Here is a 24936-nt window from a genome sequence, read left to right as displayed (position 1 = left end):
ATTCGAAGATACGCCAACACTTTTCCTCCTTAAAAACTCTCAACTATACCCACTTCAGTTCCTTAAGTTGAGTTATCACAGCTACAGTTCCTTATATAGTCCTCCACTAAACAAACAAGAAATCCCTAAGTCTGTAGCTCGACTTAAAACCGCTTCAGATACTTTTCTCAAAGTCGACTTACCTATAATTTTCTGTATGGCAATAGCCTCTACCGCCGTGATTGCGCACGAGATTCATTTACAAAGATCAGGACGCCTAAACCGGTAACTTCTCACTATAAAATGGTAAAAACAGTGTTATTGTTTACATGATCACTTATTCTCTTCTTATGCTAGTCATCCTTACTAGTACAACTGTTGCTCCTGAGTTTGTTTAAGCGTGAATTTGTGTTGGATGATTTATTATAAGATTTTTTATGGGTCAATTGTGATGGATGTGAGCTTGTGTGTCGTAACTTAGGGATACCACTACTAATCATCCCTCCTCTGTTTCCTCTTTAAGAGTCTGCAAGCCTTCAACCACAGATCAAGCTAAGACCAGTTGAGCTCTAGCCATACCATACTACGGCTCATCGGTGTTTTGTGTTTTATTTCTTAAAAATGATGGTCTCTTGTTTTTATGTTCTTTCTATTGGACTTTTTAACTATTGGGGTAAATTAATGTCTGTTCTAGTTCAGTGGACACAACTATGTTGTTCGTTTCTTTTAAATGACTGATAAGCTTTCAACATATAAACTCTATGCATATTTGCTTATCCACAATTGTATTGATGAAAAACAAAGAAACAATGAAAGTATCAATGAATCACAAAAAAACAAATGGGTTTAGAATCTTCGCTTACATCCCTCAGACTCTAATCTCCCTAATCTCAGTGAGTTTAGAAGCTTTCCTCACATCCCTCAGATTCTTTTCTCCCTAATCTCAGTCTAATGGCGACTGGATTCACATACAACATTCAACAAACCCACACACATAACTGGTAATCTTATGTTGCTTCTGTTACAAGATTCTCTGCATATATAACATTCCTCTTTCCCAACATTTGATTATCCTTTACTGTCTCACAAGTCATAAAGCTAATATAGAGCATATAGCCTGAACGAAAGTAAGAAGGAGAAGTACACAGGCAGCCACAACAGAAGCAGCTGACCAAGGATTGTGGAAATAATCACGTCTCAGAGTTGCTTTCCACTTGTTCCAAGGCGCATTGCAATGCGCTTGTAGATTCCCATAGACTGTCTTATAGTAAAACCCGCTGTAACTTGTCTCTTTCAATATGCTATTGAACAGCCTCGAAACGTCTTCTGCATTTCCAAATCTGTTCACAATGATCCCGTGGTCAATGAACAACTCAGCATCCATGGGAGATCTTATGAAGCAACTGAGGAACCTCATATAATGAATGAAGTAAGCATCTAAACGATGACATTGCTCAAACAAGATGATGTTTCTGTACAGAGATTCTGTGATGTCGTTGATCTTGATTTTGGGAATCGTGAGGACTCCGTTTGCAAAGCTTATGTCAAGTGCGCAGGTGTTGTTATCTGCGGGCTGGAGCTTAACACCGGCATTTTGAATCTCTTTTGCACTCAGTACAGAGTCCATCATCCTCATGCTTCCTCCAGGAAAACTCAAAACCAAAGGCAGGTGAATAGATCGCAGAAGGTCAACAAAATGACAGATCTTTGAATCAGAAATGCTTCTCGAAAATGAAGGGATGCTCATCCAGAATTTCTTGAAGTGGTTGTGAATGATTCGAGTCAGAGGGGGAAGTTCCCTATGGTAGTCAACATGTAGCAATCCAAACATCCCCTCGACAACAAAATATGGAAGCTGATTTTCAAGTAACATAACGTCATGGTTCACATCGACAATCATCTTTTGCTTCCCATATATCCTATCTAGCATACCTCTATATACATCAAACTGAGACCTCAAAAGAAGTTCTACTAGGAAGCTTGCATCAACGATTAACATCTTCACATATTCATCGCTACTAAGTCTTACATCTTCTGTGTAACAAAAGCGAGCCCTTTCTTCCCATGTCCTTGCAACTCTTACCAGGTCTTCCAAACTTAAGGCTGTTCTAGGAATAAAACTCTGTAGGTACCTAAGTTTATGATCTTCCATGGCTTGAAGTTCTTCTTTACCGTAGTGTAAGGGTCCAATCGACACAACCCGAGGCGAATAAGCATCGGGGTTCAATCTGCGCAGCCTCTCAGGTGCCTTATAGATACAACAGTTGGTTGAAAGAGAAGACAAAGATTCCAAGTTCTCTTTGATGGAATCCACAAGGGCATCACCTGGAAGGACTGTAATACCCTGATTCTGATCCATGTCTTATATGACTTCAACTACACCAGAGCTTTGAATTCTGTAAAGATGAGAGAAAACTTGTTTCTTGCACTACTGGAGAAAGAAATTGATAAAGAATTAGTCAGAAATTGAAAATGTCAATGGCAAATCGTTTGTGCCTTTCAAAAACACTATTTCATTTGACCAAGAAACGCATACCATTGGTAGGACTTAACCAAGTCATCCGAACCTCTCGTGGTGAATGTTATAGGCTTTTCGGTTAAGTAAAGAGACGCTATATTATATGGGGAAAGGGGGGACTTTATCAAGGATTCATTCCTCAAAAACTACAGTTAATAAGCTGTTACACGAACAAGTTGAAGAGCAAGATGGACGAATTATGAAACTGGAAGCAATACGATGGTTTTTCATTGGAACCCCTTGTATTGCTACTCATTTCAATTTTCGTATTTATGTGCTTTTTTGATATTGGAAGATATTGACTACTGAGCAGTGTCCTAGAAAATAGACAATTCATGAAACATAAGGTAACTGAGAGCAAAATATAGTGACAATGCCATTTTCCGGGACATTTTCCTTTCCCGGGTGTTGGTACAAAGACAGGACACAAGCCCTATTAAGTCTCAAAAAACTCACTTCAGCTTAGATTTTGAAGAGCTCATTAGAGGTTTAGCAATGGGACGAGCTGGAGCTGCCCTCGTGGCTTTCCTCAAGTCATACTTTATCATAGAGAAAGCGCAGATCATCGCAAGCACCATAGTTGGGTACACATAAACAGTTTTGGCTGGGTCAGTATTTACTGGCTTCCCTAAGATCCCTTCTTTAACAAGACCCCATACTAGTAGCAATGACCCAAACATGCTCATCCTTCCAGGCTTTAGCAAACCCACAAACGCCCCAGCTACAGAAAAGTAGCTCCCTGCAAGAACCTGTACAAAATGTATCACTTGTGAGACTATTAGTAGAATCTTAAGTGAACTGTGTTAGGAGCTCTTGAGATAGAATAAGCGAACCTCTAGGCGTTGAAGATCGGTCACTGCAGAAGCTTCTTTCACATTGGTGAGATTGTAGATATCTAACACATTTTCCCACTTTGGAAATGTCATGTTGATGGCAAGGCCATTGACTACAGCACCAGGGTATAAGAGAGCCTTAATCATCGGAACAGGAAAGATCTCACTAGAAATCAACTGAGACGATGTCACATGGATTGGCGATGAACACATACCAGATCTACATGGAACTCTGTTTTTAAGATTACGATTCAAGTCAGATCAACCAGAGAGACAAACAAACCAAGTAATGACTAATGATCCATATTATTAAGATTCTAATCAACTGATAAAATTTTGAATCAGCTTAGAGTTTCATACTAAAACCAGCTACACAAAAATGCGGAAACTTGAAAATGAATCAGAAATCAAGTTTTTCATTAATCAACCTTACGCAAGAGAAAGACTAAGCGTCGTCCACATATCGGATTCATAGACGCATCACTAGATAACGAAATATAGGGTTCGAATTACGCAGCTGAGAGTTTGTTTTAGTATGAATTTACCTGAAGAGAGGGATCTGGAATAAGATCAAGACGAAGTAAACCGATGAAGCCATAGACGTCCATTTCTTTATCCATCCCTTTGATTGCCCTGGGTTCGCCATTAACAAGCCCGCAAAGAAATCAAATCTAGAGAGAGAGAGAGAGATGCAGAGTGGACCCGTTGTTACCAGACGATAACGACGAAGAACAAAATAAATACTTTATAAACGACACGCTTTGCTACACTGTAAACACAAAACGGAGTCAGTGTTTAGATCTTTAAGGGATAAACGACGTCGTTTACAAAGATTCATATAAAAATCCGATTATTTTTCTCACTGCTGCTGAAAACAGCAAACAGTTTTGATGATAAAAGCCATGGCTCTATCTTCTGCCGGCGTCGTCTCTCATCTTCATCCTCCGTCGTTTTCTTCGTCGTCAGGATTATCCGTCAACAGAGTTCTGTTTCGGAATCGGAACGCTAGTCCTTGTGGTCTATCTCTTCCAATTCTCAATCCGTCTCGGTCTGTACTTGTTTTTGCTCGTGGCAAGAATCGAAAAGGATTCGTGTCTTCGTCTTCTTCGTCTCCGAAGAAAAACAAAAAGGTAAGAAAATCAGAATGAGAATGATTTATGTTCGCAATTGCTCTTACCTGCTGCTTTCGCCGAATTTGACTAGAATTTGGATACACTAACTAAGTGAGCTATTATCGGTTAGAATTGGTGAATCCTCGAATTAGACTTTGGCTCTTTTTGATTTTGTATCAGCCTTTGATTTCATGGTTTGTGGCAGAAAAGTTTGGATGGAGCTGATAATGGAGGAGGTGAGGAGGAGGAGGATCCATTTGAGGCATTGTTTAATCTTTTAGAAGAAGATTTGAAGAATGATAACTCGGATGATGAGGAGATAAGTGAGGAAGAGTTAGAGGCATTAGCCGATGAGTTAGCTCGAGCATTGGGTGTTGGTGACGATGTTGATGACATCGACTTGTTTGGTTCAGTCACTGGTGATGTTGATGTTGATGTTGATAATGATGATGATGATAATGATGATGATGATAATGATGATGATGATGATGACAGCGAAGAAGATGAAAGACCGACTAAGCTGAAGAATTGGCAGCTTAAAAGACTGGCTTATGCATTGAAAGCTGGGCGTCGTAAAACTAGTGTAAGTTTTAGTTCAGTGTTGAAGTGATGTTGAATACATTGTGTAAAGCATAGTGCTTGAGTTAGTGTCTGCTTTGGAGATTTTGCTTACGAATTGTTTAAGAGTTGACAAAGAACAAGTAGTTCTCTGGTTTTCAAATGCATAATTGATAACGGATGGTTTTGTTGTGATCTGTAGATTAAAAATCTGGCAGCTGAGGTTTGTCTTGACAGGGCTTATGTTCTTGAATTGCTTCGTGACCCGCCTCCAAAGCTGCTAATGCTAAGTGCTACACTACCAGATGAAAAACCGCCAGTAGCAGCACCTGAGAACTCCTCACCTGATCCAAGTCCTGTGGAATCATTATCAGCTGAAGATGTTGTGGTCGAACCTAAGGAAAAAGTAAAAGATGAAGCAGTTCATGTGATGCAACAGAGATGGTCTGCTCAGAAAAGAGTGAAGAAAGCTCACATTGAAACGCTAGAGAAAGTTTACAGAAGATCAAAACGACCCACTGTAAGGATTCTCCTTTTACATTTGAATCAATTTCTATGTTACTTGAATGCTCTATCTCACATATGATCATGTTTGATGATGCTGTGAATAGAATGCTGTGGTTAGCAGCATTGTTCAAGTGACCAATCTTCCAAGGAAGCGAGTTTTGAAGTGGTTCGAAGATAAAAGAGCAGAAGACGGAGTTCCAGATAAGCGAGCTCCATATCAAGCTCCGGTTTGATCTAATGTTAACGTTGAGATGGCAATGATTTGTATACTTGATTCTCAGAAACTCATCAACATTGTCGTCAAGGACAAGTTTTTTTGGTGATACGAGGAGTGTTTATAGTAGTAGATTCTGTCCAATGGTGTGGCTGGATATGTTGGACTATGAAATTTTAGGATATCTTGTATTCAGTTTTTAGTTATTTCCTTGCTGAGATTGTGTCTTGTAGAAAACCGTTTCAACTTTGTTTGGTTTATGGCGGCTATAAAGTTTAATTTTAATGCATGACAAAAACAAATCACCAAAAATAAAATAAATTACTTTCACGACACTTTTGAAAGCACTGCCCTAGGCGTGGGCCATGTGACAGAATGAAAGAACTCAGACCAAACTTTTCTGTCCAAGGACAGGAATGGGGCCCACCCAATTAGCTCCCCTATCCATTATTCACCGTAAGATGCTAACCAGATCTAACGGCTAAAATCCACCCACGTTCCAATCTCAATTGCCTTTGGATCCTTGTATTTCCTCAAGGCTCACCTTTCTCCACGATTCACTCTCGATATCCGTTCGATTCTTCAGAGATCTGACGGCGGTAGCCAGAGTAATCTATTCCTTCCCAAAATGTCTCGCAATTAGATTCTTTCCAAGTTCTTCTGTAAATCCCAAGTCCCGCTCTTTTCCTCTTTATCCTTTTCACCAGCTTCGCTACTAAGACAACAAATCTTTCCCTCTCTCTCTCGCCTGATCGATCTTCAAAGAGTAAGAAAAATGCAGGAACAAGCGACTAGCTCTTTAGCTGCAAGCTCTTTACCATCAAGCAGCGAGAGGTCATCAAGCTCTGCTCCACATTTGGAGATCAAAGAAGGTAAACAAAAATTGTCGATTGTTTTATTTTCATATCTTCTCCCAACGAGTGATCTCATTGATTTTCATTCTCATGCATTGGATATCTAGTAAATTCACATCTAGATTTTGTATCACCATTGATTCACATCTAGATTCACAACTTTTAGTCTCCCCCAGAAGATCTGCAATTTTTTATTGTATTTAAAAAGTTTGAAACTTTTCGTCTAAAGTCTCTTTTATGTTTTAAAGGAATTGAAAGCGATGAGGAGATACGGCGAGTGCCGGAGTTTGGAGGAGAAGCTGTCGGAAAAGAAACTTCCGGTAGAGAATCTGGATCGGCGACCGGTCAGGAGCGGACACAGGCGACTGTCGGAGAAAGTCAAAGGAAGCGAGGGAGGACACCGGCGGAGAAAGAGAACAAGCGGCTGAAGAGGTGTCTTTTTCTCTATTCATTGAATTTACATTTTTACCCTTTATATGGAAGGTGATTATGTTAAATAACGGTTGCGTGATGGGGTTGTTTGGTAATTTTGTGGTGAAAAGGTTGTTGAGGAACAGAGTTTCAGCTCAGCAAGCAAGAGAGAGGAAAAAGGCTTACTTGAGCGAGTTGGAAAACAGAGTGAAAGACTTGGAGAACAAAAACTCTGAACTTGAAGAGCGACTCTCTACTCTTCAGAACGAGAACCAGATGCTTAGACATGTACGTTTTGTCGATCTTACTGTTGACTTAACCTGCAACGTCAATGCTTTTGCCATTTGTTTTTTGATATATCACAGTACTGGTTTATCACATTTACGAGTCTAGGATTGACCAATAATTAGTTTAGTTAGTTAAAAGGATCTAAGAAGCTAACTTAAGCTTTAGATTAATTCTCAGAAGGCATGTAGGTTCTTGAAATGGTCATTCACTCGCATATTCTCTCAAAAGGCATGTAAATTCTTCAATGGTTCTTGAAATGCTCACTCATTTTGTTCTATATGAATGGAGAAGATGAGATTGCAAAGTTGGATCTCTATGTGTGTGTGTGGTAATAAAGTCTTTTGAGTTGTTATGTTTTTTATGTGGTGTAGATTCTGAAGAACACAACAGGAAACAAGAGAGGAGGTGGTGGTGGTTCTAATGCTGATGCAAGCCTTTGATCTCCTTCTTCTTCTTGTGTTATATTTTTGTGGATAAAATTTACAGAGAATTGTATCAATAATTATCATGTTAAAATTATATGGGATGTGAGAGCTAATATTGCAATTGTAGACCAAGTTCTCTTATTGTAGTCTTAGATTTCTCTTAATTGAAACATAATGTTGTTTTATAACAAAAATAAGCTAATTTTTGTTCTATGATATGACATTGTGACACTGTAGTAGAAAGGTTGCGTTTTCGATTCCCGCAGTTCAAAGTCCCAAACAAATTCTGGGATAGTGGAATCTTTACTCTTTTTTTTTTCCTTTTTGCCCCTATCCCTCCCGATTTCTTACAGACAAGTCGCCATGGATTTGTAAACGAAGATGCCGTTGATCATATTATGCGGAAATCGGACAAAGAGGGTAGGGTCGATCTTTTACAGCCAAAGCTTGTCAAGCTCGAGAGATGAGCAATCATGTAAGTGTTTTCTTACACTTTTGCTTTCCTTTTTCTAAAATCCATGGAATCCAGACATTGTTTTCTGTCACTGCTACCTTGAACTTGCTGCTCCCTTCTTAGAATCGGGTTGCCACAACCGAATTTCATGGACAAAATCGTACATTTCTTTACCTGTTGTATGCTTTCTGATTCTTTGTTTTCTATTTTAGATTTTTCGTGGATCTCATCTTCATCTATTGCTAGTTGCTAGTGTACTATGGATTGTTTGACATTATTTCTCATGCTTTTGAGGATACTCAGATTCTATCAATGTTAACAAAGAAAAATTTATTCTCCTTCTTTTACCACTTCCATCTTCTTTGTCTTACATTTGGACATTCCATGTCTTTACCAGCTTCCGCAGGGAAGATGTCCGTAGAGACTTTCTCAGTCACGTTCAGATGGAGTTTCAAAGAAAATGAATCTCTCCATTCAATGATAATGAGATTAAAAGAAGAGAGTCATCAGTATATCCAGGCGAATAGAGAATCTAATATCTCGCTTTCTAGCATCTTGCGAACAGGAAGTGAGGCAAAGGCTTGACGTTTTACCTGAGAAATCTCTCATATCATCAATATCGCTGATCAATTTGCAAAAAATCCGACAAAGAGAAAGCTTGAGGAGTGAACAGCAATGTAAGTATTTTAAGTCATGGAACTCAGATTTTGATCAATGCTTTCTTGAAATTTATCTTGAGTTTTTTAGTTGCTGCTTTCCTCTTAGAATCAAAATCTCACAACCAATGAAAAATCCTTATGATTCTACATTCTACATTATCTTTCCTTTTACTGTTTCTTACATTCTGTGTCTTGTTTATGCTTGTGAGGTTAAATTTTCCTTTTGCTGTTTGCTTCTTATGATTTTATATTTAGTTTTTTTTTTTCGTTGGACCTCATTTTGCTATTGAAACATTATTGAACGAAGCTTCTTCTCTTGCTAGTTGCTCATGTAGGACCCGTTCTTGTAATTTTCTGTGAGAAATATCCAGAATTTGGGGTATATATGTAATAGTTTCAACATTCTCAGTCAATGGAGATTGGAGTCAACGTTTTTCACTGTATACAGAGCCTCTTTAAAGCTCTGTGATAGTTGACTGCAAGAAAAGAGATAAGAAAACTGTGATACTGATCCTACTAATTTTATGGCTTCTTCGTTTTTCCTTACCACTGTTGCAGCTGCAATAGGCTTCTTCACCCTTTTGAGAAAACTCAGATTCCATCATGATAACAAAGAAAAGAAGTCAACTTCTTTATCTCCTTCATCATCTCCATCTTCTTTGTCTCCTTCATCAGTTCCTCCACCTTCTTCGTCTTGCATCTGGACACACCAAGTCTTTCCCAGCTTCAGCGGGGAAGATGTCCGTAGAGACTTTCTCAGTCACATTCAGATGGAGTTTCAAAGAATGGGAATCACTCCATTCGTTGATAATGAGATTAAAAGAGGAGAATCCATCGGTCCTGAGCTTCTGCGGGCTATTAGAGGGTCTAAGATAGCAATTATCTTGCTCTCTAGGAACTATGCTTCTTCAAAATGGTGTCTTGACGAACTGGTGGAGATTATGAAATGCAGAGAAGAGTATGGTCAAACTGTGATGGCCATATTTTACAAAGTGGATCCTTCTGATGTAAAAAATCTGACCGGAGATTTCGGGAAAGTCTTTAGAAAAACTTGTGCCGGTAAACCAAAGAAGGACATTGGGAGATGGAGACAAGCTTGGGAAAAAGTGGCCACAGTAGCTGGTTACCATTCAATCAACTGGTTAGTCCTTATGATTTCTACTTGCTCGTAAACTATATACATCTTTAGCTTTGAAACAAAACCCATCAAAGAAATTCGTTTTTGAATGTGTGTGATATTTCCATGGTTATTTACTAAATGTAATTTTCTCTCCCCCACCTAATTGTTAGGGATAATGAAGCGGCCATGATCAAGAAAATCGCCACTGATATTTCGAACATATTGATTAATTCCACTCCTTCACGTGATTTCGACGGGTTAGTTGGGATGAGAGCTCATTTAGAAAAGATGAAACCGTTGTTATGCCTAGACACAGACGAAGTAAGGATAATTGGGATTTGGGGTCCTCCTGGGATTGGGAAGACCACAATTGCCAGAGTTGTATACAACCAACTCTCCCACAGTTTCCAACTGAGTGTCTTTATGGAGAATATCAAAGCAAACTATACCAGACCAACTGGCTCCGATGACTACAGTGCAAAGTTGCAATTACAACAAATGTTTATGTCTCAAATAACCAAGCAAAAGGATATAGAGATTCCTCATTTAGGAGTTGCCCAAGATAGGTTGAAAGACAAGAAAGTTCTGGTCGTTCTTGATGGGGTGAACCAGTCAGTACAACTAGATGCGATGGCGAAAGAAGCTTGGTGGTTTGGTCCTGGGAGTCGAATCATCATTACAACACAAGATCAGAAACTTTTTAGAGCACATGGGATTAACCATATTTACAAGGTGGATTTTCCACCAACTGAAGAGGCTCTTCAAATCTTCTGCATGTATGCTTTTGGTCAAAATTCCCCTAAAGATGGTTTTCAGAACCTTGCTTGGAAAGTAATAAATCTTGCCGGTAACCTCCCTTTGGGGCTAAGAATTATGGGCTCCTATTTTAGGGGAATGTCGAGAGAAGAGTGGAAAAAGTCATTACCAAGATTAGAGAGTAGCCTTGACGCTGATATTCAAAGCATTTTGAAGTTCAGCTATGACGCTTTAGATGACGAAGATAAAAATTTATTTCTTCATATAGCATGTTTTTTCAACGGTAAAGAGATTAAGATATTGGAAGAGCATCTTGCAAAGAAGTTTGTGGAAGTCAGGCAAAGACTTAACGTCTTAGCTGAGAAATCTCTCATATCTTTTAGCAATTGGGGAACTATAGAGATGCATAAACTGCTAGCAAAACTAGGTGGAGAAATTGTTCGTAACCAATCTATCCATGAGCCTGGACAACGCCAGTTTTTGTTTGATGGAGAAGAGATATGTGATGTGCTGAATGGTGATGCAGCAGTAAGTTCATTGCATTGCTCCCTACAATATTTAGTTTATTTAAAAACTAACCATCTAGACCTTTTTTTCTTGTTCCTTTATTTCAGGGTAGTAAAAGTGTAATAGGCATAGATTTCCACTACATAATCGAGGAAGAATTCGATATGAATGAGAGAGTTTTTGAAGGAATGTCTAATCTTCAGTTCTTAAGATTCGATTGTGACCATGATACATTGCAATTATCCCGCGGTCTGAGCTATCTTTCTCGTAAACTTCAGTTACTAGATTGGATATATTTTCCGATGACATGTTTGCCTTCTACTGTGAACGTGGAGTTCCTTATTGAACTAAACCTGACGCACAGCAAGCTTGATATGTTGTGGGAAGGAGTTAAAGTAAGTACTTTCTCTTTATTTCTAATCTATCATTTGGCTTTTTTGTACAGTTAATCAGCTTTAAAAAATAGAATGATCTTGCCTCTCCCGATTTTTTCCATGGAAGTATTTTTAGGTTGTTAAGTGGTTTCACTTCTAAGTGTATACTCAACCATGTTTGTGTTATTTGTCTGTACAGCCGCTTCATAATCTCAGGCAGATGGATTTGAGTTATTCTGTAAACTTGAAGGAGCTTCCTGATCTCTCAACTGCCATTAATCTCCGAAAGTTGATTCTTTCTAATTGCTCCAGTCTGATCAAACTCCCTTCTTGTATTGGGAATGCCATCAATCTCGAGGATTTAGATCTTAATGGATGCTCAAGTCTTGTGGAGCTTCCCTCTTTTGGGGATGCCATTAACCTTCAAAAATTGCTTCTTCGCTATTGCTCAAATCTGGTGGAGCTCCCCTCTTCTATTGGGAATGCCATTAATCTTCGGGAATTGGATCTTTATTATTGCTCGAGTCTGATCAGACTTCCCTCCTCTATTGGGAATGCCATTAATCTTTTGATTTTAGATCTTAACGGATGCTCAAATCTATTGGAGCTCCCATCCTCCATTGGGAATGCCATTAATCTCCAAAAACTGGATCTTCGCAGATGCGCAAAGCTATTAGAGCTCCCGTCTTCTATTGGGAATGCCATTAATCTCCAAAACCTGCTTCTTGACGATTGCTCAAGTCTGTTGGAGCTCCCCTCGTCTATTGGGAATGCCACTAATTTAGTGTACATGAACCTTAGTAATTGCTCAAATCTGGTGGAGCTTCCTCTTTCTATAGGAAACCTTCAGAAGTTGCAGGAATTGATTTTAAAAGGATGCTCTAAGCTAGAGGATCTTCCCATCAACATCAACTTGGAATCTTTGGACATACTTGTGCTCAATGATTGCTCCATGTTGAAAAGGTTTCCTGAGATCTCTACTAACGTTAGAGCTCTCTATCTCTGTGGAACCGCAATAGAAGAAGTGCCTCTCTCGATCAGGTCATGGCCCCGTCTTGATGAATTGCTGATGTCATACTTTGATAATCTAGTGGAATTCCCTCATGTTCTTGACATCATCACAAATCTGGACTTGAGCGGTAAAGAAATACAAGAGGTTCCTCCACTGATCAAGAGAATATCTCGTCTTCAGACACTCATACTCAAGGGGTACAGAAAGGTGGTATCACTCCCACAGATTCCAGATTCTTTAAAATGGATTGATGCTGAAGATTGTGAGTCCTTGGAGAGACTAGATTGCTCCTTTCACAATCCAGAGATTACTCTCTTCTTTGGTAAGTGCTTTAAACTTAATCAAGAAGCAAGAGACCTAATCATCCAGACACCGACTAAACAAGCAGTCTTACCTGGTAGAGAGGTGCCTGCATACTTCACTCACCGAGCGAGTGGGGGTTCATTGACAATTAAGTTGAATGAGAGGCCTCTTCCTACATCTATGAGATATAAGGCTTGCATCTTGCTAGTTCGTATTGGTGACTATGGCGCTCATGATAGAGACAAATGGTTACATGTTGCTTTCGGTGTTAGGTCTACAACATTGGGGCACATTATATATTCAGGCTTAACAGAGCATCTGTACACATTCGAAATCGAAGAGAAGGTGACTTCCAGCGAGCTTGTCTTTGAGTTCAAGGTCGAGAACGGTAACCACTGGAAGATTGGAGAATGCGGGTTACGCCAACTATCGTAAGTCCTTCATGTGAACAAAATGAGAGCTTGAGCGGTAGTGGTCATTGTGGATGTGGAAAAAACAATTATTGACGGCTGCATTGACGACCACGAGATTGGAGTCCACTTGTGCCTCAAGAATTCGAACGCCAAAAAATCCTCTCGAAGAGTTCTTTCAGTTCAACAGAAGCCAAGACGAAGACAAACCTGGTGTTTATGGTTCATGTAATGTGGTTATTCTGTTACCAATTGCTTTTTAAGTTTTCTGAATGTTTTATGGTTTCTTTTTATACTTTGTTCATATAACTGTAACTCTTGTCCCTTAAGCTTTTTTCTTTTTGGTTTCGCTATGGAAAAAGTTTGGAAACTGTAGTGTTGGAATTAAGGATTGTTTTGTTTTGATGATGAGGTCTTTTAAGAACATTTGTCTATATATTTTGGTGTGTTATAAGTCGAGGTTGGAAAGCTTCAAAATTGCGTCTCGAGTCATGGGATGATCTTCAGAAGCTGTGCTATGTTATTTTGAAAGAGAAGAACATGTTGATGACTCAGCGTCAGATGCTTCAAGCCCAAAACATGCAGTTTCGGAATCCTTTCATCAAAAGCACATGGCTGTGTCTAATCCCATTTTAAGGTGAGAATATCAGTGTGCCGTTTAAAGCATGTCTCGACACTGAGCAGTGAGCAATTGAAAAACCAGATACTAAAAAGATCAGCCGAGATGAAGAGAAAGGTAAATGCTATGTGACTTGTTGTACATCTTTTGGCGACCTAACAGTAAATTCGAGCCATTTCGAAGAGGTTTTGCATTATGGTAATAATAATAAACAACACCGCTATAGAAAAGGTTGATGTTTCTATTTTCAAGCAGAAGTTTTAGTATTTGAATGGTTGATGTTTCTTTTTCAAGACACATGTTAAGCTTTTTTCTCTTTGAACGTAATCCAACATGAAAGGAACTAGATAAGTAAAGGCTTTCTTTCCGTTGCAATACTTCTTTGCTATGGAACTTAAGCGTTTCGTTGTAGTCTTGTTCAGTTTAAAGAAAGACAGATAATTCTGTGCAACGCATAGAAGACAAGAAATGAGTGAAAAAAATTCCCGCTTCGGATCAAAAATACAAATTCTAATACAAGATAATGGGAATCATAAAAGAGACCAAAAAAAAACGTGAGAAGAAGAGGCCACGCTCCTTTCTCTACGCTTCGCTCATTAGCTTACGTCTCCATCAAGGAATCATCTGAAAGTAAAGACAGTAGGCAAGATTTAGATATAACATTTGCTCCACAAACCAATATTGCGAGAAATGAATCTAAAATCATTTACCTTTATCCTTTCCATCGTCACTGCTTAAATCGGATTCATTATCATTCTCACCATAGAAATGGTCTTCTACATCTTCTTCCTCATCCTCACTTTCATCAATCTCTTGATCATGGGCTGTTATTTGCGTTTGACTTCCTGCAGCTTTATTGATCTGCCATCAAAGAAGGGTTTATTAAAACTAGACAACGATAAGCTTGCATCCGCCTTGAGAATTGATTAGAAGGTGATGGGTATTACCTGAGCTGTAACAAGTTGTAAGCGCCCAGATAACTGTAGTAACTGTTGAAGAGCCGTTCCTCGGGACTTGGTAATCTGGAAGAACAGTATAACATAATTAAACCAAGCAAATATTACAGAATTAACAAATTCCTTGGCTCTACTCTTATCTCTTACCTTAACCAATGTATTAAGAAGCTGCTGGTTTTTTGGTTCTTGGGACATGATGTAATGACTATGATTCACCATTATGCTGTATATCCATGGAAGAAGATGCCTCCCACCACAAGCCCTGTTGAAGTAAATGCAACTGTGTTAAGACCAGCGAATCAAACATGTTTTGGGTTATATCATTATAGCCAAAGATTAAACAAAAAAAAAAAATTTGCTACTCTAGAGAAGAACAATGAAGTTTAAAGAGTCGACTTTATTTTCAATAATAAGAATAGATGAGACAACTTGCGAACAGGAAACAAGGAAATCAGAGAACCAACCTTGTCTGCCACATAGCAGCCAAAGCTTCTAGAGTCTTGAATGCAGTGGAGGGTTCCATTGACAAAACAGCAGACTTTAACTGCCAATACAAAAATTTATATGAATACTACGATTGATATATTCAAAGGAAAAACTCTAAAGAAATTCATCAGTGGGTTGTAACACACGCCAAAGAACTGAGCATCCAGAAAGCAAATATACCTTCTTTGGTGGTAGATAAGCCTTGAGATCAGTTCCATCAATTATTGAAGCATAGGAAAGATTTTTATGTTCATCTGTACCTCCCAGTATCCCTAACGATCTCAACTTATCCTCCATGCTAAATGTTTCTACATGATCTGAAATTTTGAAATAGAAAAGAATGAAGAAAAGGCCAGAGCAGTTTTTGTACTGAAGCATCTGCATATGTTTACTAAAATAGCCAAAATCAAGTTATCTGCATCAGTACGGTTAGACTTCAGAACCGTGATGTAAAACTCACCAGCATGACTTTGGTCAACCATATAAGTATCCTTATCAGATGAGTGTAGTTGTACACTCTTTTTCTCGTGCAGATCAGCAACTCTTGCGATTGGCAGCAAAGCATCCTCGGCATGTGCACGGTCTAATGTTGTAACTATAAAATTATAAAATCTTAGTCAGTCATTGTTATTGACAGGAAAGGGAAAAAATAGAAACTGCACAATTTCACAAGACAGTATCGAGGACAAAGATCCTCCATACTGAGAAGATGAAACAACAGGATTCAACATATCGGAAGATACATCCTGTAGCTCCATTAATGTGAAAAACCAGTTACACCTAATAAGAAAAAATTATCGAGTCTACTTCAACATGGTGTGGATATTGTTAAACAGTTGCGCCCCTGAAATCTTTGCATAAATTAGTCAATTTGCTCTCGTAATACAATGACCAAATAAACAAAAACAGCCTAATCAATTTGTTTACTTTGTTGGAAGTTTCATGATTTAGTAAAAGGTATAGCCCATAGAAGATACCTTTATTCTGCACGCCTTGCCTCTTGCTGGACTTGGAAACTGACTGAGTGATAGGGAGAAGGATCCCATCCTTAGAGGCATTCAGCACCAAGTCATTGCCAAACTGCAACACCATTTTCTGGAATGAAGGTTTCACAAGCAATCCGGATGCAATAAATGCATGTGCAGAACCAGGCTTCAAAATGCCTTGTAATTTGGCAGCAAAGATTAAAGGCAATGAGCTCTTGTAAGGTTTGAGGGAAGAATCTGCAGTTGCTAATGCGACTTTTGTAGGCGTTGCATTGCATAGTTCCTCAACATTTGACCCATACCAAAAATAACAGACACCTATTTCTGAAATTGCTAAAACGTATAACCCTTTTTCATTTGTTTCACCCCAACTATCCACGAAGACAGGAGGGTGCTCTAAGGCAAGAACACAGCTAGCTGACTGCTTCTTTGCACCATCTGTTTTCCAAACTGCAATATATCTTTCCCCGACTGCGGATGAGAGGACATACTTCCCATCCTCGGTAAAAGCCACACAACGCACAACCCCCTATATAACATGAAAAACTGTTAATAACCTTCGAATGTGTGACATAGAGGCAGCATCCTAACAATAAAACCTGGTCGATAAAAAATAATGCTGACAAACAGTACAGGTACTCACAGGATGACCAGTAAACTTCTGTATCTTCTTGAGATCAGAGCAGTTAAAAGTCTTCAACTGAGTAGATGCAGTGACTAATATTTTTCCATCTACAATTTGGAAGGAAAAAAACGTCATCAGCAGGTATACATGTCTGTTCTACTCTTAAGCATTTTAACTGAAAGTTCCCCATATTCATGTTGCTTTTTTAAGGGTACTCAAAACGTACTTGAAGAAACCAGTTTTTTCTATTTAGATCAAACGGAAGGACATACCTGGTGAAACACATAAAGAAGAAACTGTTTTTGTTGAAGCTTTGAACTTTCTGATCAGATTTCCACTGTGGGGATCGATCTGACAAACCATCCCATCTGCCCCACCGCTGTATATGCAAGATGCCTTTGCTGAAGATGAAACAGCATTAACACCACTGCACAAGACAGGAAACACGTATTAATATGTCTAAAACCAGCTTCAGAGAGGAAATTTCACAAAGACCTGCAGAGAGAACAACTATCTAGCGCATAACCAAATCACAGAATGCCAATATTTTTACAAATAGATCAGTTTGCTTTCAAGTATGGTCCAATAAAAGAATGGTAAAGAAGAAGACAGTTAGAGTTCGTTACTCACCCGGGATGACAGTCACTTATTCTCCATTTCAGCTGACCAGAAGCCACATCAAGTGCTAAAACATCTCCTCCACCAGTTCCTAATACCAATACGGAAGTTCCAAGTTTCCTCTTCTTCTGCAGACAAGAAGAATAAAGCTTATTTATAAGCAAAAAAAATGATTTAACAAACTATAACTACACGGCAAGGCTAGAATAAAAATAAACTAAGCCTATATACCTTTTTCTCCAGAGACAACCATTTCATGCAAGTATAATCGACTGAAAGGTGACCTTTTCCAACTTTGGTATATATGTTTGTCTCCTCTGTAGATGCAATATCAGCAAACTCTGTTTGGACCTGACCCTTGACAGTATCCCAAATCTATACAACATCGAACGAAAATTACATTAATTAAAAAGCAAAAGATCTTCTCTTTGAATAAAAAATCCATACAAACTGAACAGGGCCATAAACTACGAGCCAAATTCCAATCAACACAAGTAAGATCAAAGAGGCCCGTGCATAATTGTATGAATAACAACAATCCACCACCGAGTATATAATTACCAATAAAACTAAAAAATTACAACGAAAACTGAAGAAGAAAAGTAATTAGGTATGTGGATTACACTTATATAAATTTTAGCCTTTAGACCATAATAGAAGAAAAGTGAAGATACCTTGATACGGCCATCTCCGGTGCTAAGAGCGAGATAATCTAGTGCAGGACTGAAAGAAGTCAATACATCTTTAATATTCACCAAATTCATCTTTCCCTGAAAATTATTTGAAGCATACAATCAAATTCCTTCCTTATCAAACACACAACCAAAACTCGAGATAAGGTCTAGGAAATAAGTGGATGTAAGTGTCTTCTAGCTCATGGAAATCTTCCTTTGAAGAAATGCTGCGACTTTACCAACCCAATCGCTCAAAAACAATCTAATTCAACACTTAGAGAATAACAAAAACAGGCAACTAACCAGACTAATCGAAGGAGAAGCAGGCTTCAAAGTACAACTTTCTTCAGCTTGCCCAGGAGGTGAATCAGTTAGACGGTGGCGGAAGAGAAGAGCGACAGAGAGTCAGGCGTCGCGGCGAAGAAGAAGAAAGCAAATTAGGGTTTTTGAGAGGTTTTTCTGTTTTCTGAAGTTTCAAAACGGCGAAGCGAAAAGGGTTGGATTAGTCAAATTTAATTATTACGGGTTTAATGAATTATCAACAGAAATTACAAGGATTAGGAAAAATGCGCCAAATATAGATTAACGGGCCTTATAAAACCTTGGTCATCAACATTGCCAAATAGTTAGTGGGCTTATTCATTTAATAAAGCCCACATTATTAGTCGTCACTTCTCTTTTTTGTTATAACTTTTTGACTATTTTTTTTTTCCCTGGAGAGCAAAAGGAATTAGGGAGTTGTGCTGCTGTTGATGAGATTCTCTCGGCCTTCCAATTGCTAGTTTGGTTTATTTTTGGCAGGAACGAAATTGTAAGATGTTTGGAAATAACTCACAGTCTCTGGAAGACACAGTCGGTTTTAGGAACAATGTGTGAGAACCACCCTATAATTTTTGGTGCTAAATGAAATGAAAACAATATGTGACTAAAGAGGAGTAACTTGGCATCATCAAATGTTCATTAATGGAGCCGTATGATGCTGACTAACATATTCATAATTGTTTGATGATAACATCATCAGACAGTCAAACACAAAGCTGTCTCTGTCATTTCTTGTAACAAATCTTACCATCCACAAGTATACTGAAACTTTCAATAACCTCAGTATGATTAAATAAGAAATTCCATAAACAGAGGTTGGGTAACACCATTGTAATCATAAATAACATGAAGAAAACAATACGAAAAGGAGAAAGAAAGCTCGAAAAAAAAACAAGACGAAAGCTTTAAGAGATTCTGACTTCACTACCTATGAGCAAATCAACGGATCCAAAGCAACCTCAGATTCCACAAGAACCTACCAATACCATTACTGATTAATCCAAATCCAAATCATAATCTTCTTCCACTGCTCTTATTCCACCAATCCTCTATATGTTGCTAAACTCCATTTTTATGAATTCGAATCAAAACCTCTTCATTTAATTACCAGACTGATCATTCTTCTTACCTTCAACATCACCTTCCCTCTCTTCAAGCAACCGACCACTCTCCTCATCAGCTTGCTGAATCTTCTTCTTCTCCTCCTCTTTAGCCTTCAAAGCCTGTAACTTGGCGTGATTATAATACGCAACTCCCAAGAACGCAATCCCGTACCCGAAAAGATTAATAGGAGTCACAGTATCCTTAATCACAGACCATGAGAAAGCAATCAAGAGCCAATCCTTAACCACACCAGCAACATTCATAGTCAAAGCAGATGTCTTCCCAACCAAAAGAAACACAGCAAGATTCAACGCAAACGCACAAAACGAATTCGCTCCGAAAATTGCGTAATCCAAGTGGAAGCTAGACGTATCTCTAAGAACAGGAAACTCAACGTAGATCCATGGAATAAACAAGAAGGCCAAACAACAAGGAGCAACGTAATATAACGAAGTAATGGGATTAAGCTTAATCCCTTTATCTCCTAACAAGATCTGAATCAAAACCAAACGAGTAGCTTCAAAAGCAACAGCACCAAGCTGAAGAATCACACCCCAAACATCAAACCTAGCTTCACCATAAGCAGCAATCGCAACACCAAACGAAATCGATAACATGTTCATCATAGTATCAGATTTGAATCCTTCCTTTTTAAACAGAACACCGATTGAGTAAACAGCTACAGGCATGAGAGCTTTAAGCATCTGGATAAAGGAGACTGATAGGTAAATGTAAGCGGAATTCGATAACCAGAGTGAGAGAGCGTACAAAGCACCGATCGGTACGACGGATCTCAGGTAAGTCTCGCGAGTCATTTTAACTGGCTCGACGAATTTGAAAACCTTGATGATGAGAAAAGCTAGGGTTGAACAAAAGGACATGTGGATCATTGTGAGTGAGATCGGGAATGGCCAATTGTACATCTTCTTGTCGAGGATGTATTTGTTGTAGACAATTACTGTGAAGCTTAAGAAGATCCATATCGCTACGTAGCTGTATGAGAGAACGATGTTCTTTATCACGCTTTCGCTTAGTGCGCCACCTTTCCCCATTGCGACGGATTGGTGTTGAGATTCGCTTCTCCGTACGGTGCTGAAGCGGCGGATACGACGGTGGTGAAGTGGCGGCGCAGGATAGAGTTTGTTAGTTTTGGTGAGATCGTGAATAAAAAAAAGTCTTCACAAGGAAGTGATTTAGTTGTGCTCTTCCATGTTTTGGTTTCACGATATATTTATACGTTTGAAATATTATTATTTTTTATAAATAATAAACGATAATAATGTGAATGGAGAAATTAAATAAATAGAAACGATAGCCACGAAATTTATTGAGATAACAACTAAAAGATTTATTAGTTTATGTAAATCTTCTCGTACTTATAAAATCCAATGTGAAAAAATTTGTTTTTAAGAAAATTTCATTACAAAATAAGAAATTTGTTTACCATTAATTAGTTGGTAGATAAATCCGTGATAGATTTTTCGTTCAATCAGCCAAGATCTTTATAAATAAACATTTCAATGAACAATTTGTTACCATAATACAGATTTGTTTCCTTAAATAAGTGTTTTGTTTTAGTGGGCCCATTGATTGCCGACAAAAATGTAATTGGGCCCACTGATTGCAACCAAAAGCCCAATAGCGTTCACAAGACACCAGGAGGAAAATGGTGTTAGGACAACGCGCGTCGAGCGTTCACCGTTCAGGTGAGTGAGATTCATGCGTCTCACCAAAGTCACGCGGCTTGTGATGCGCGTTTTGTGTGAATTGTGATTCAATGCCTTTGTCGCTTGGACATGTTTTTCCCGCTAGGGGAAAAATAATCAAATATTTGTTTTTTATATTTTATATTTTGTCTTTTATTAACATCCATATATACAAAAATGGAAAAGAAAATTAAGACACTCTACTTGTGATTGATGAATAATATCAAATTTGTTTTTGTCATCTTGTATGGGTTGGTACTCGGCTTTCGAAGACTGTTAGTTCATCTAGTATTTGATGCTGGAGACATTTTGATAGATAATATTGTAATAAGTTTGGAATAATCATATAAGAATATGACAAAAACAATAATTCTGTTACAATGTGGAAAACGCCATTGAGCAATTTTATTTTCTTAGTGTGGGACTTGGGATGCTTTCTTTTTGTCGTACTATTAATTTGCTGAATATTCTATTTTAGGGAGTGTGTTGAAGAATATATATCGAGTTGAAGAATTTAAACAAATATATATATCGAGTTGAATAAAGCCACTTACTCTAAGTGATGTTAAATTATTACTAACCACAATGATCCATTATCTTCTGTTTTTAACCGCACCATTCTCACCAATCACCATCTCCATCTCCATCATCTTAGCAAAACAAAACTGATTTGGTGGATGATATTACTTCAGGGTTTGTGAAACATCAATGGTATCAATAAATCATTATCGACAGACAAAATAGAGATGACATTCTCGATTTTGGATATTTATTAGTCAATGCGTAATTCAGGCTTTTTGGTAAGTAAATTATATTATATATAGTCTCAATATAATGATTTGGTAATAATACTGTATTCTTTTATAGTTCATAAATCCCTTTCGTTTGGACACCTTCCGAACTACTAAAATAAAAGATGTGCAAGTCGTTACCTAACAAATTGCATGATTTGATGTGAGACTCCAATTCGTTGACTAACAACTTTTAATCCAAGTATTCGAGTATTTAATTTGTCAAAAAACAACCAAACACCCGAAAACTCAACGAATGGACCGATTAATTTGCCAGATGTTCTTGTGGTATTGTAGAGTTAACCTGCCAAACAATACTAATCATGTCATGTTCACGCCTAGCCAATCATAATGGTTATATCGTATTTTACTTTAGCCTTTGTATAAAAGGATTTGAGGGGTTTTGTTGAATACTAACCAGTAATCACATATACACGTATCCCTTAAAATATCAATGAAATATACCTAAGTGGCTATTCTTCAGATATAAGGATTTTATTCATTCATCAAGTTTATAACTTCTACATTTTTTAACCATGAAGTTCCGCGAATAACGATCAACGAGTCCAGTCCAGTCTACTACAAACTAGAGATGGCTCCACAACTTTATATGGATATCTTTTTTTTCTTAGATCTTCCTCCAGGGATGGGAATGGCCCATTAGGCCTGACAATTGAAATTTATATTCTGTAGTCCACTTTTGACATGGATTAAAGTATATATACATAAACCGTGTTGAATTTTCAATAAGCGTCTGTAGTCCAACGGTTAGGATAATTGCCTTCCAAGCAATAGACCCGGGTTCGACTCCCGGCAGACGCAATTCGTTTTCAGTTTATTCTATAATGACCTTTAGCTTTTCCATAGTTGATTCCGCAGTTTACGATTTGATTATTTTTGTTATCAAGAAGTAACTCTATGGTTGTTTGCCGACATAAAGCTATGATAATTCTGGATCGATTGCGAAAAATACTACATACAATTCAGAATGTAAACGTTAACAATTTTACTTTGAAGTTTGTTACAAGTCATAGGATTATAAAGAGTTAAAGACCATGGGTGTATTTACAAGTATATATATTGGATATATAGAGTGACATTTAACCTCAAATTTAGTTATGTGAAAACATATTGCCTTCAAAAATGAAGAAGCCCAAATCGTCTTTGGGGTGTTACATATGTTTTCTTGTTATTGAATCACATCAACATAATATAAAGACTTTGTTATCAGAGAATAACAAAACAAAAAAAGAAAAACTAAATTAATCATCTCTAGTCATGCTATACTTACGAGCCCAAATATGTTTTCCATTAGACTTAAACCTTTTTATCTTCTCGCCGTCGAGTATACGATCCACAGTAGCAACTGAATTTAAGACCAGCTTTGCGAATAGTGATTGTTGTTGACCATTGTCATTCCCATTTGCGTTAAGGAAGTTCTTGTTGTCCTCTTTCATGTAAACGCCTTCAACACAATTTTCTCCATAGTTTTTGGTGAAAAATCGTTTCACCTCCGCTTGCGAAACAGGAAACCCACGAGAAAATGTTATAAACATAGTCCTTTCGTTATCAGTTGCGATGCAGCTAGCGTTCCAACCCCATAGACCATGAGAACATGGGAATAAGTTGTTGTTGTAGAGATTATCCCCAACAACAACATCATGCATAACATTGATGCTCCCAAACGTCGGATGGGGAAAGCCGGGGATGATAAGAGGATGGCGGAGTCTGGTGACAAAAGGATATGATGAAGAAGGTGGAAGAGCTCGTTGAAGAATATCAGAAAATATTCTAGAACAAACAGTGGTTAAAAAGTTTCTGATTCCTGCAATAGCACTGTATCGGTGTTTGTGAAATATTTGAAGAGATATGTCTTTTGCTAAGAGTTCTGCAGTAAGAGGGATCTGATTGAAGTCATTTGGCTGCTCAGCAGAATCAAGGCATTGGAAGCACAAGACAGCCTCGTTAGCTAAAGCCATAATGACTGGATCGCTTAAAGCCAATATGGTTGATAAGATGTTTTGAGAAAAAAAGTCCTCAAGCCAAAACCATGTAGCCATGATAAGAAGTGATTCAGCTGGGGTTTTTGAGAATTTTAGGACAAGTTTTGAGAATATTTTTCTGTCTTTGGCATGAAAAGTGTGTAGTTGTTCTATGGAGGGTGGTGACATGATCGATCTCGGATTCGAAGAGAGCTTTGGGAAGAAAAAAACTAGATTGCGAAAAAGATTAAAACTGTGAAAAATTGATATGTAGATTGTTGGAATATAATTGTCCCTATCAGATTGGTTTGTTTTTATACACATATGAGGGTCACATGATTTAGAAGGTTATTTAAGATAATAAATGTAAAGAGTTAATTTTCGTATCCAACCACAAACTAGATTTTATTGATAGTTTCAAAGTAACAGTTACTAAAGAAAAGTTTAAGAAATGAACTTTTTTTTCTAAGTTTGTTCTGTTACATGTAAATTTTACACCTAATGACAAGCTTCTCTTGGAGTTTAGTTGACTATTGACATTGAATTTTAATGACAATAAAATTTAAAAGTAAAATAAAAATGAGTTTATTGGTCAAACGTTTTTAGCAAATCATTATTTACTAAATGAGTCTTAACTATAATTAGACTCTAAAGTTGTTTCCTAATTAAGGTGGTCAATAAGAAATTGTATTTTAAAACTATTTAATGGTTGAGCTCTAAATAAAATTTGATGACAAAAAAAAAGAAAAAAACTATTTAATGGTGTCATTTCCT

General features: G+C 37.8%; 8 protein-coding genes, 2 non-coding genes and 1 pseudogene across 16 annotated transcripts; 6 read left to right on the top strand and 5 right to left on the bottom strand.

The window, feature by feature from the left end:
* The first annotated feature begins 90 nt into the window (after positions 1 to 90).
* AT5G00370 lies at positions 91 to 654 on the top strand. 2 transcript variants are annotated; one of them, NR_144130.1, is made up of 2 exons: positions 91 to 264; positions 461 to 654. It is a non-coding gene; the product is annotated as an uncharacterized misc_RNA (transcript). The 2 variants fall into 2 exon arrangements; NR_144131.1 differs by having other exon boundaries at positions 251 to 285; positions 503 to 654.
* Positions 655 to 747: 93 nt separating this feature from the next.
* AT5G11290 (transmembrane protein, putative (DUF247)) lies at positions 748 to 2371 on the bottom strand. Of its 2 annotated transcripts, none has more exons than NM_001343176.1 (1): positions 748 to 2371. In NM_001343176.1, exon 1 carries the CDS (start codon positions 2336 to 2338, stop codon positions 1070 to 1072), a length of 1269 nt encoding a protein of 422 aa, NP_001331812.1. In that variant the 5' UTR covers positions 2339 to 2371; the 3' UTR covers positions 748 to 1069. The 2 variants fall into 2 exon arrangements, with proteins under 2 accessions (NP_001331812.1, NP_196690.2); NM_121167.3 differs by having other exon boundaries at positions 757 to 2296.
* Positions 2372 to 2609: 238 nt separating this feature from the next.
* AT5G11280 (tail fiber) lies at positions 2610 to 4081 on the bottom strand. The gene is made up of 3 exons (NM_121166.4): positions 3876 to 4081; positions 3331 to 3562; positions 2610 to 3246 (listed from the first exon to the last, which is right to left on the bottom strand). The coding sequence occupies exons 1-3, from the start codon at positions 3974 to 3976 to the stop codon at positions 2950 to 2952; spliced, it is 630 nt and encodes a 209-aa protein (NP_568247.1). The 5' UTR covers positions 3977 to 4081; the 3' UTR covers positions 2610 to 2949.
* OCP3 (overexpressor of cationic peroxidase 3) lies at positions 4060 to 6023 on the top strand. The gene is made up of 4 exons (NM_121165.4): positions 4060 to 4460; positions 4648 to 5025; positions 5203 to 5520; positions 5612 to 6023. Exons 1-4 carry the CDS (start codon positions 4221 to 4223, stop codon positions 5738 to 5740), a joined length of 1065 nt encoding a protein of 354 aa, NP_196688.2. The 5' UTR covers positions 4060 to 4220; the 3' UTR covers positions 5741 to 6023.
* Positions 6024 to 6223: 200 nt separating this feature from the next.
* On the top strand, positions 6224 to 7962 carry HY5 (Basic-leucine zipper (bZIP) transcription factor family protein). Of its 2 annotated transcripts, none has more exons than NM_121164.5 (4): positions 6224 to 6593; positions 6824 to 7007; positions 7118 to 7274; positions 7646 to 7962. In NM_121164.5, exons 1-4 carry the CDS (start codon positions 6497 to 6499, stop codon positions 7712 to 7714), a joined length of 507 nt encoding a protein of 168 aa, NP_568246.1. In that variant the 5' UTR covers positions 6224 to 6496; the 3' UTR covers positions 7715 to 7962. The 2 variants fall into 2 exon arrangements, with proteins under 2 accessions (NP_568246.1, NP_001330553.1); NM_001343175.1 differs by having other exon boundaries at positions 6294 to 6593; positions 7118 to 7502; positions 7646 to 7936.
* A 63-nt stretch (positions 7963 to 8025) lies between these two features.
* On the top strand, positions 8026 to 13319 carry AT5G11250 (Disease resistance protein (TIR-NBS-LRR class); the record flags this gene model as incomplete). 3 transcript variants are annotated; one of them, NM_001343173.1, is made up of 6 exons in its annotated part: positions 8026 to 8174; positions 8551 to 8830; positions 9371 to 9953; positions 10103 to 11216; positions 11303 to 11590; positions 11769 to 13319. In NM_001343173.1, exons 3-6 carry the CDS (start codon positions 9583 to 9585, stop codon positions 13317 to 13319), a joined length of 3324 nt encoding a protein of 1107 aa, NP_001318538.1. In that variant the 5' UTR covers positions 8026 to 8174; positions 8551 to 8830; positions 9371 to 9582. The 3 variants fall into 3 exon arrangements, with proteins under 3 accessions (NP_001318538.1, NP_001332026.1, NP_196686.1); NM_001343174.1 differs by lacking the exon at positions 8026 to 8174 and having other exon boundaries at positions 8567 to 8830; NM_121163.2 differs by lacking the exon at positions 8026 to 8174 and having other exon boundaries at positions 8826 to 9953.
* A 196-nt stretch (positions 13320 to 13515) lies between these two features.
* AT5G11242 lies at positions 13516 to 13699 on the top strand (annotated as a pseudogene). The gene has a single exon.
* Positions 13700 to 14220: 521 nt separating this feature from the next.
* Positions 14221 to 18791, bottom strand: AT5G11240 (transducin family protein / WD-40 repeat family protein). Its single transcript, NM_121162.5, has 14 exons — positions 18562 to 18791; positions 18259 to 18354; positions 17816 to 17959; positions 17597 to 17712; positions 17239 to 17393; positions 16985 to 17073; positions 16333 to 16870; positions 15816 to 15950; positions 15536 to 15672; positions 15334 to 15413; positions 15017 to 15131; positions 14861 to 14935; positions 14624 to 14774; positions 14221 to 14537 (listed from the first exon to the last, which is right to left on the bottom strand). The coding sequence occupies exons 2-14, from the start codon at positions 18346 to 18348 to the stop codon at positions 14515 to 14517; spliced, it is 1848 nt and encodes a 615-aa protein (NP_196685.2). The 5' UTR covers positions 18349 to 18354; positions 18562 to 18791; the 3' UTR covers positions 14221 to 14514.
* A 415-nt stretch (positions 18792 to 19206) lies between these two features.
* AT5G11230 (Nucleotide-sugar transporter family protein) lies at positions 19207 to 20901 on the bottom strand. Its single transcript, NM_121161.3, has one exon. It carries the CDS (start codon positions 20733 to 20735, stop codon positions 19680 to 19682), a length of 1056 nt encoding a protein of 351 aa, NP_196684.1. The 5' UTR covers positions 20736 to 20901; the 3' UTR covers positions 19207 to 19679.
* A 2029-nt stretch (positions 20902 to 22930) lies between these two features.
* AT5G11225 lies at positions 22931 to 23002 on the top strand. The gene has a single exon. It is a non-coding gene; the product is annotated as a tRNA-Gly (tRNA).
* A 316-nt stretch (positions 23003 to 23318) lies between these two features.
* AT5G11220 (uncharacterized protein) lies at positions 23319 to 24240 on the bottom strand (the record flags this gene model as incomplete). Its single annotated transcript, NM_121160.2, has 1 exon — positions 23319 to 24240. The coding sequence occupies one exon, from the start codon at positions 24238 to 24240 to the stop codon at positions 23443 to 23445; it is 798 nt and encodes a 265-aa protein (NP_196683.1). The 3' UTR covers positions 23319 to 23442.
* Between the last annotated feature and the right edge of the window lie 696 nt (positions 24241 to 24936).

The sequence above is a fragment of the Arabidopsis thaliana genome, chromosome 5 (genome assembly GCF_000001735.4).
Source record: "Arabidopsis thaliana chromosome 5, partial sequence".
Taxonomy (NCBI): Eukaryota; Viridiplantae; Streptophyta; class Magnoliopsida; order Brassicales; family Brassicaceae; genus Arabidopsis; species Arabidopsis thaliana.
The sequence above is the reverse complement of the archived record's forward strand: the minus strand, read 5'-3'. Positions and strand labels throughout refer to the sequence as shown.

Bases quoted from the DNA above. Each gene is read 5' to 3' on its own strand.
- AT5G11290 (NM_001343176.1), bottom strand. From the start codon at position 2,338: ATGGATCAGAATCAGGGTATTACAGTCCTTCCAGGTGATGCCCTTGTG.
- AT5G11280 (NM_121166.4), bottom strand. From the start codon at position 3,976: ATGGCGAACCCAGGGCAATCAAAGGGATGGATAAAGAAATGGACGTCT. The intron at 3,563-3,875 runs GTAAATTCATAC...TCTTAAAAACAG, and splicing joins TTCCAGATCCCTCTCTTCAG to AGTTCCATGTAGATCTGGTA. The intron at 3,247-3,330 runs GTTCGCTTATTC...CATTTTGTACAG, and splicing joins CCGATCTTCAACGCCTAGAG to GTTCTTGCAGGGAGCTACTT.
- OCP3 (NM_121165.4), top strand. From the start codon at position 4,221: ATGATAAAAGCCATGGCTCTATCTTCTGCCGGCGTCGTCTCTCATCTT. The intron at 4,461-4,647 runs GTAAGAAAATCA...GGTTTGTGGCAG, and splicing joins CTCCGAAGAAAAACAAAAAG to AAAAGTTTGGATGGAGCTGA. The intron at 5,521-5,611 runs GTAAGGATTCTC...TGCTGTGAATAG, and splicing joins GAAGATCAAAACGACCCACT to AATGCTGTGGTTAGCAGCAT.
- HY5 (NM_001343175.1), top strand. From the start codon at position 6,497: ATGCAGGAACAAGCGACTAGCTCTTTAGCTGCAAGCTCTTTACCATCA. The intron at 6,594-6,823 runs GTAAACAAAAAT...TATGTTTTAAAG, and splicing joins ACATTTGGAGATCAAAGAAG to GAATTGAAAGCGATGAGGAG. The intron at 7,008-7,117 runs GTGTCTTTTTCT...TGTGGTGAAAAG, and splicing joins GAGAACAAGCGGCTGAAGAG to GTTGTTGAGGAACAGAGTTT.
- AT5G11240 (NM_121162.5), bottom strand. From the start codon at position 18,348: ATGAATTTGGTGAATATTAAAGATGTATTGACTTCTTTCAGTCCTGCA. The intron at 14,936-15,016 runs GTAAGAGATAAG...CTGTTCTTCCAG, and splicing joins TTCTTAATACATTGGTTAAG to ATTACCAAGTCCCGAGGAAC. The intron at 14,538-14,623 runs GTAAATGATTTT...CTTTACTTTCAG, and splicing joins TGACGATGGAAAGGATAAAG to ATGATTCCTTGATGGAGACG.
- AT5G11230 (NM_121161.3), bottom strand. From the start codon at position 20,735: ATGGGGAAAGGTGGCGCACTAAGCGAAAGCGTGATAAAGAACATCGTT.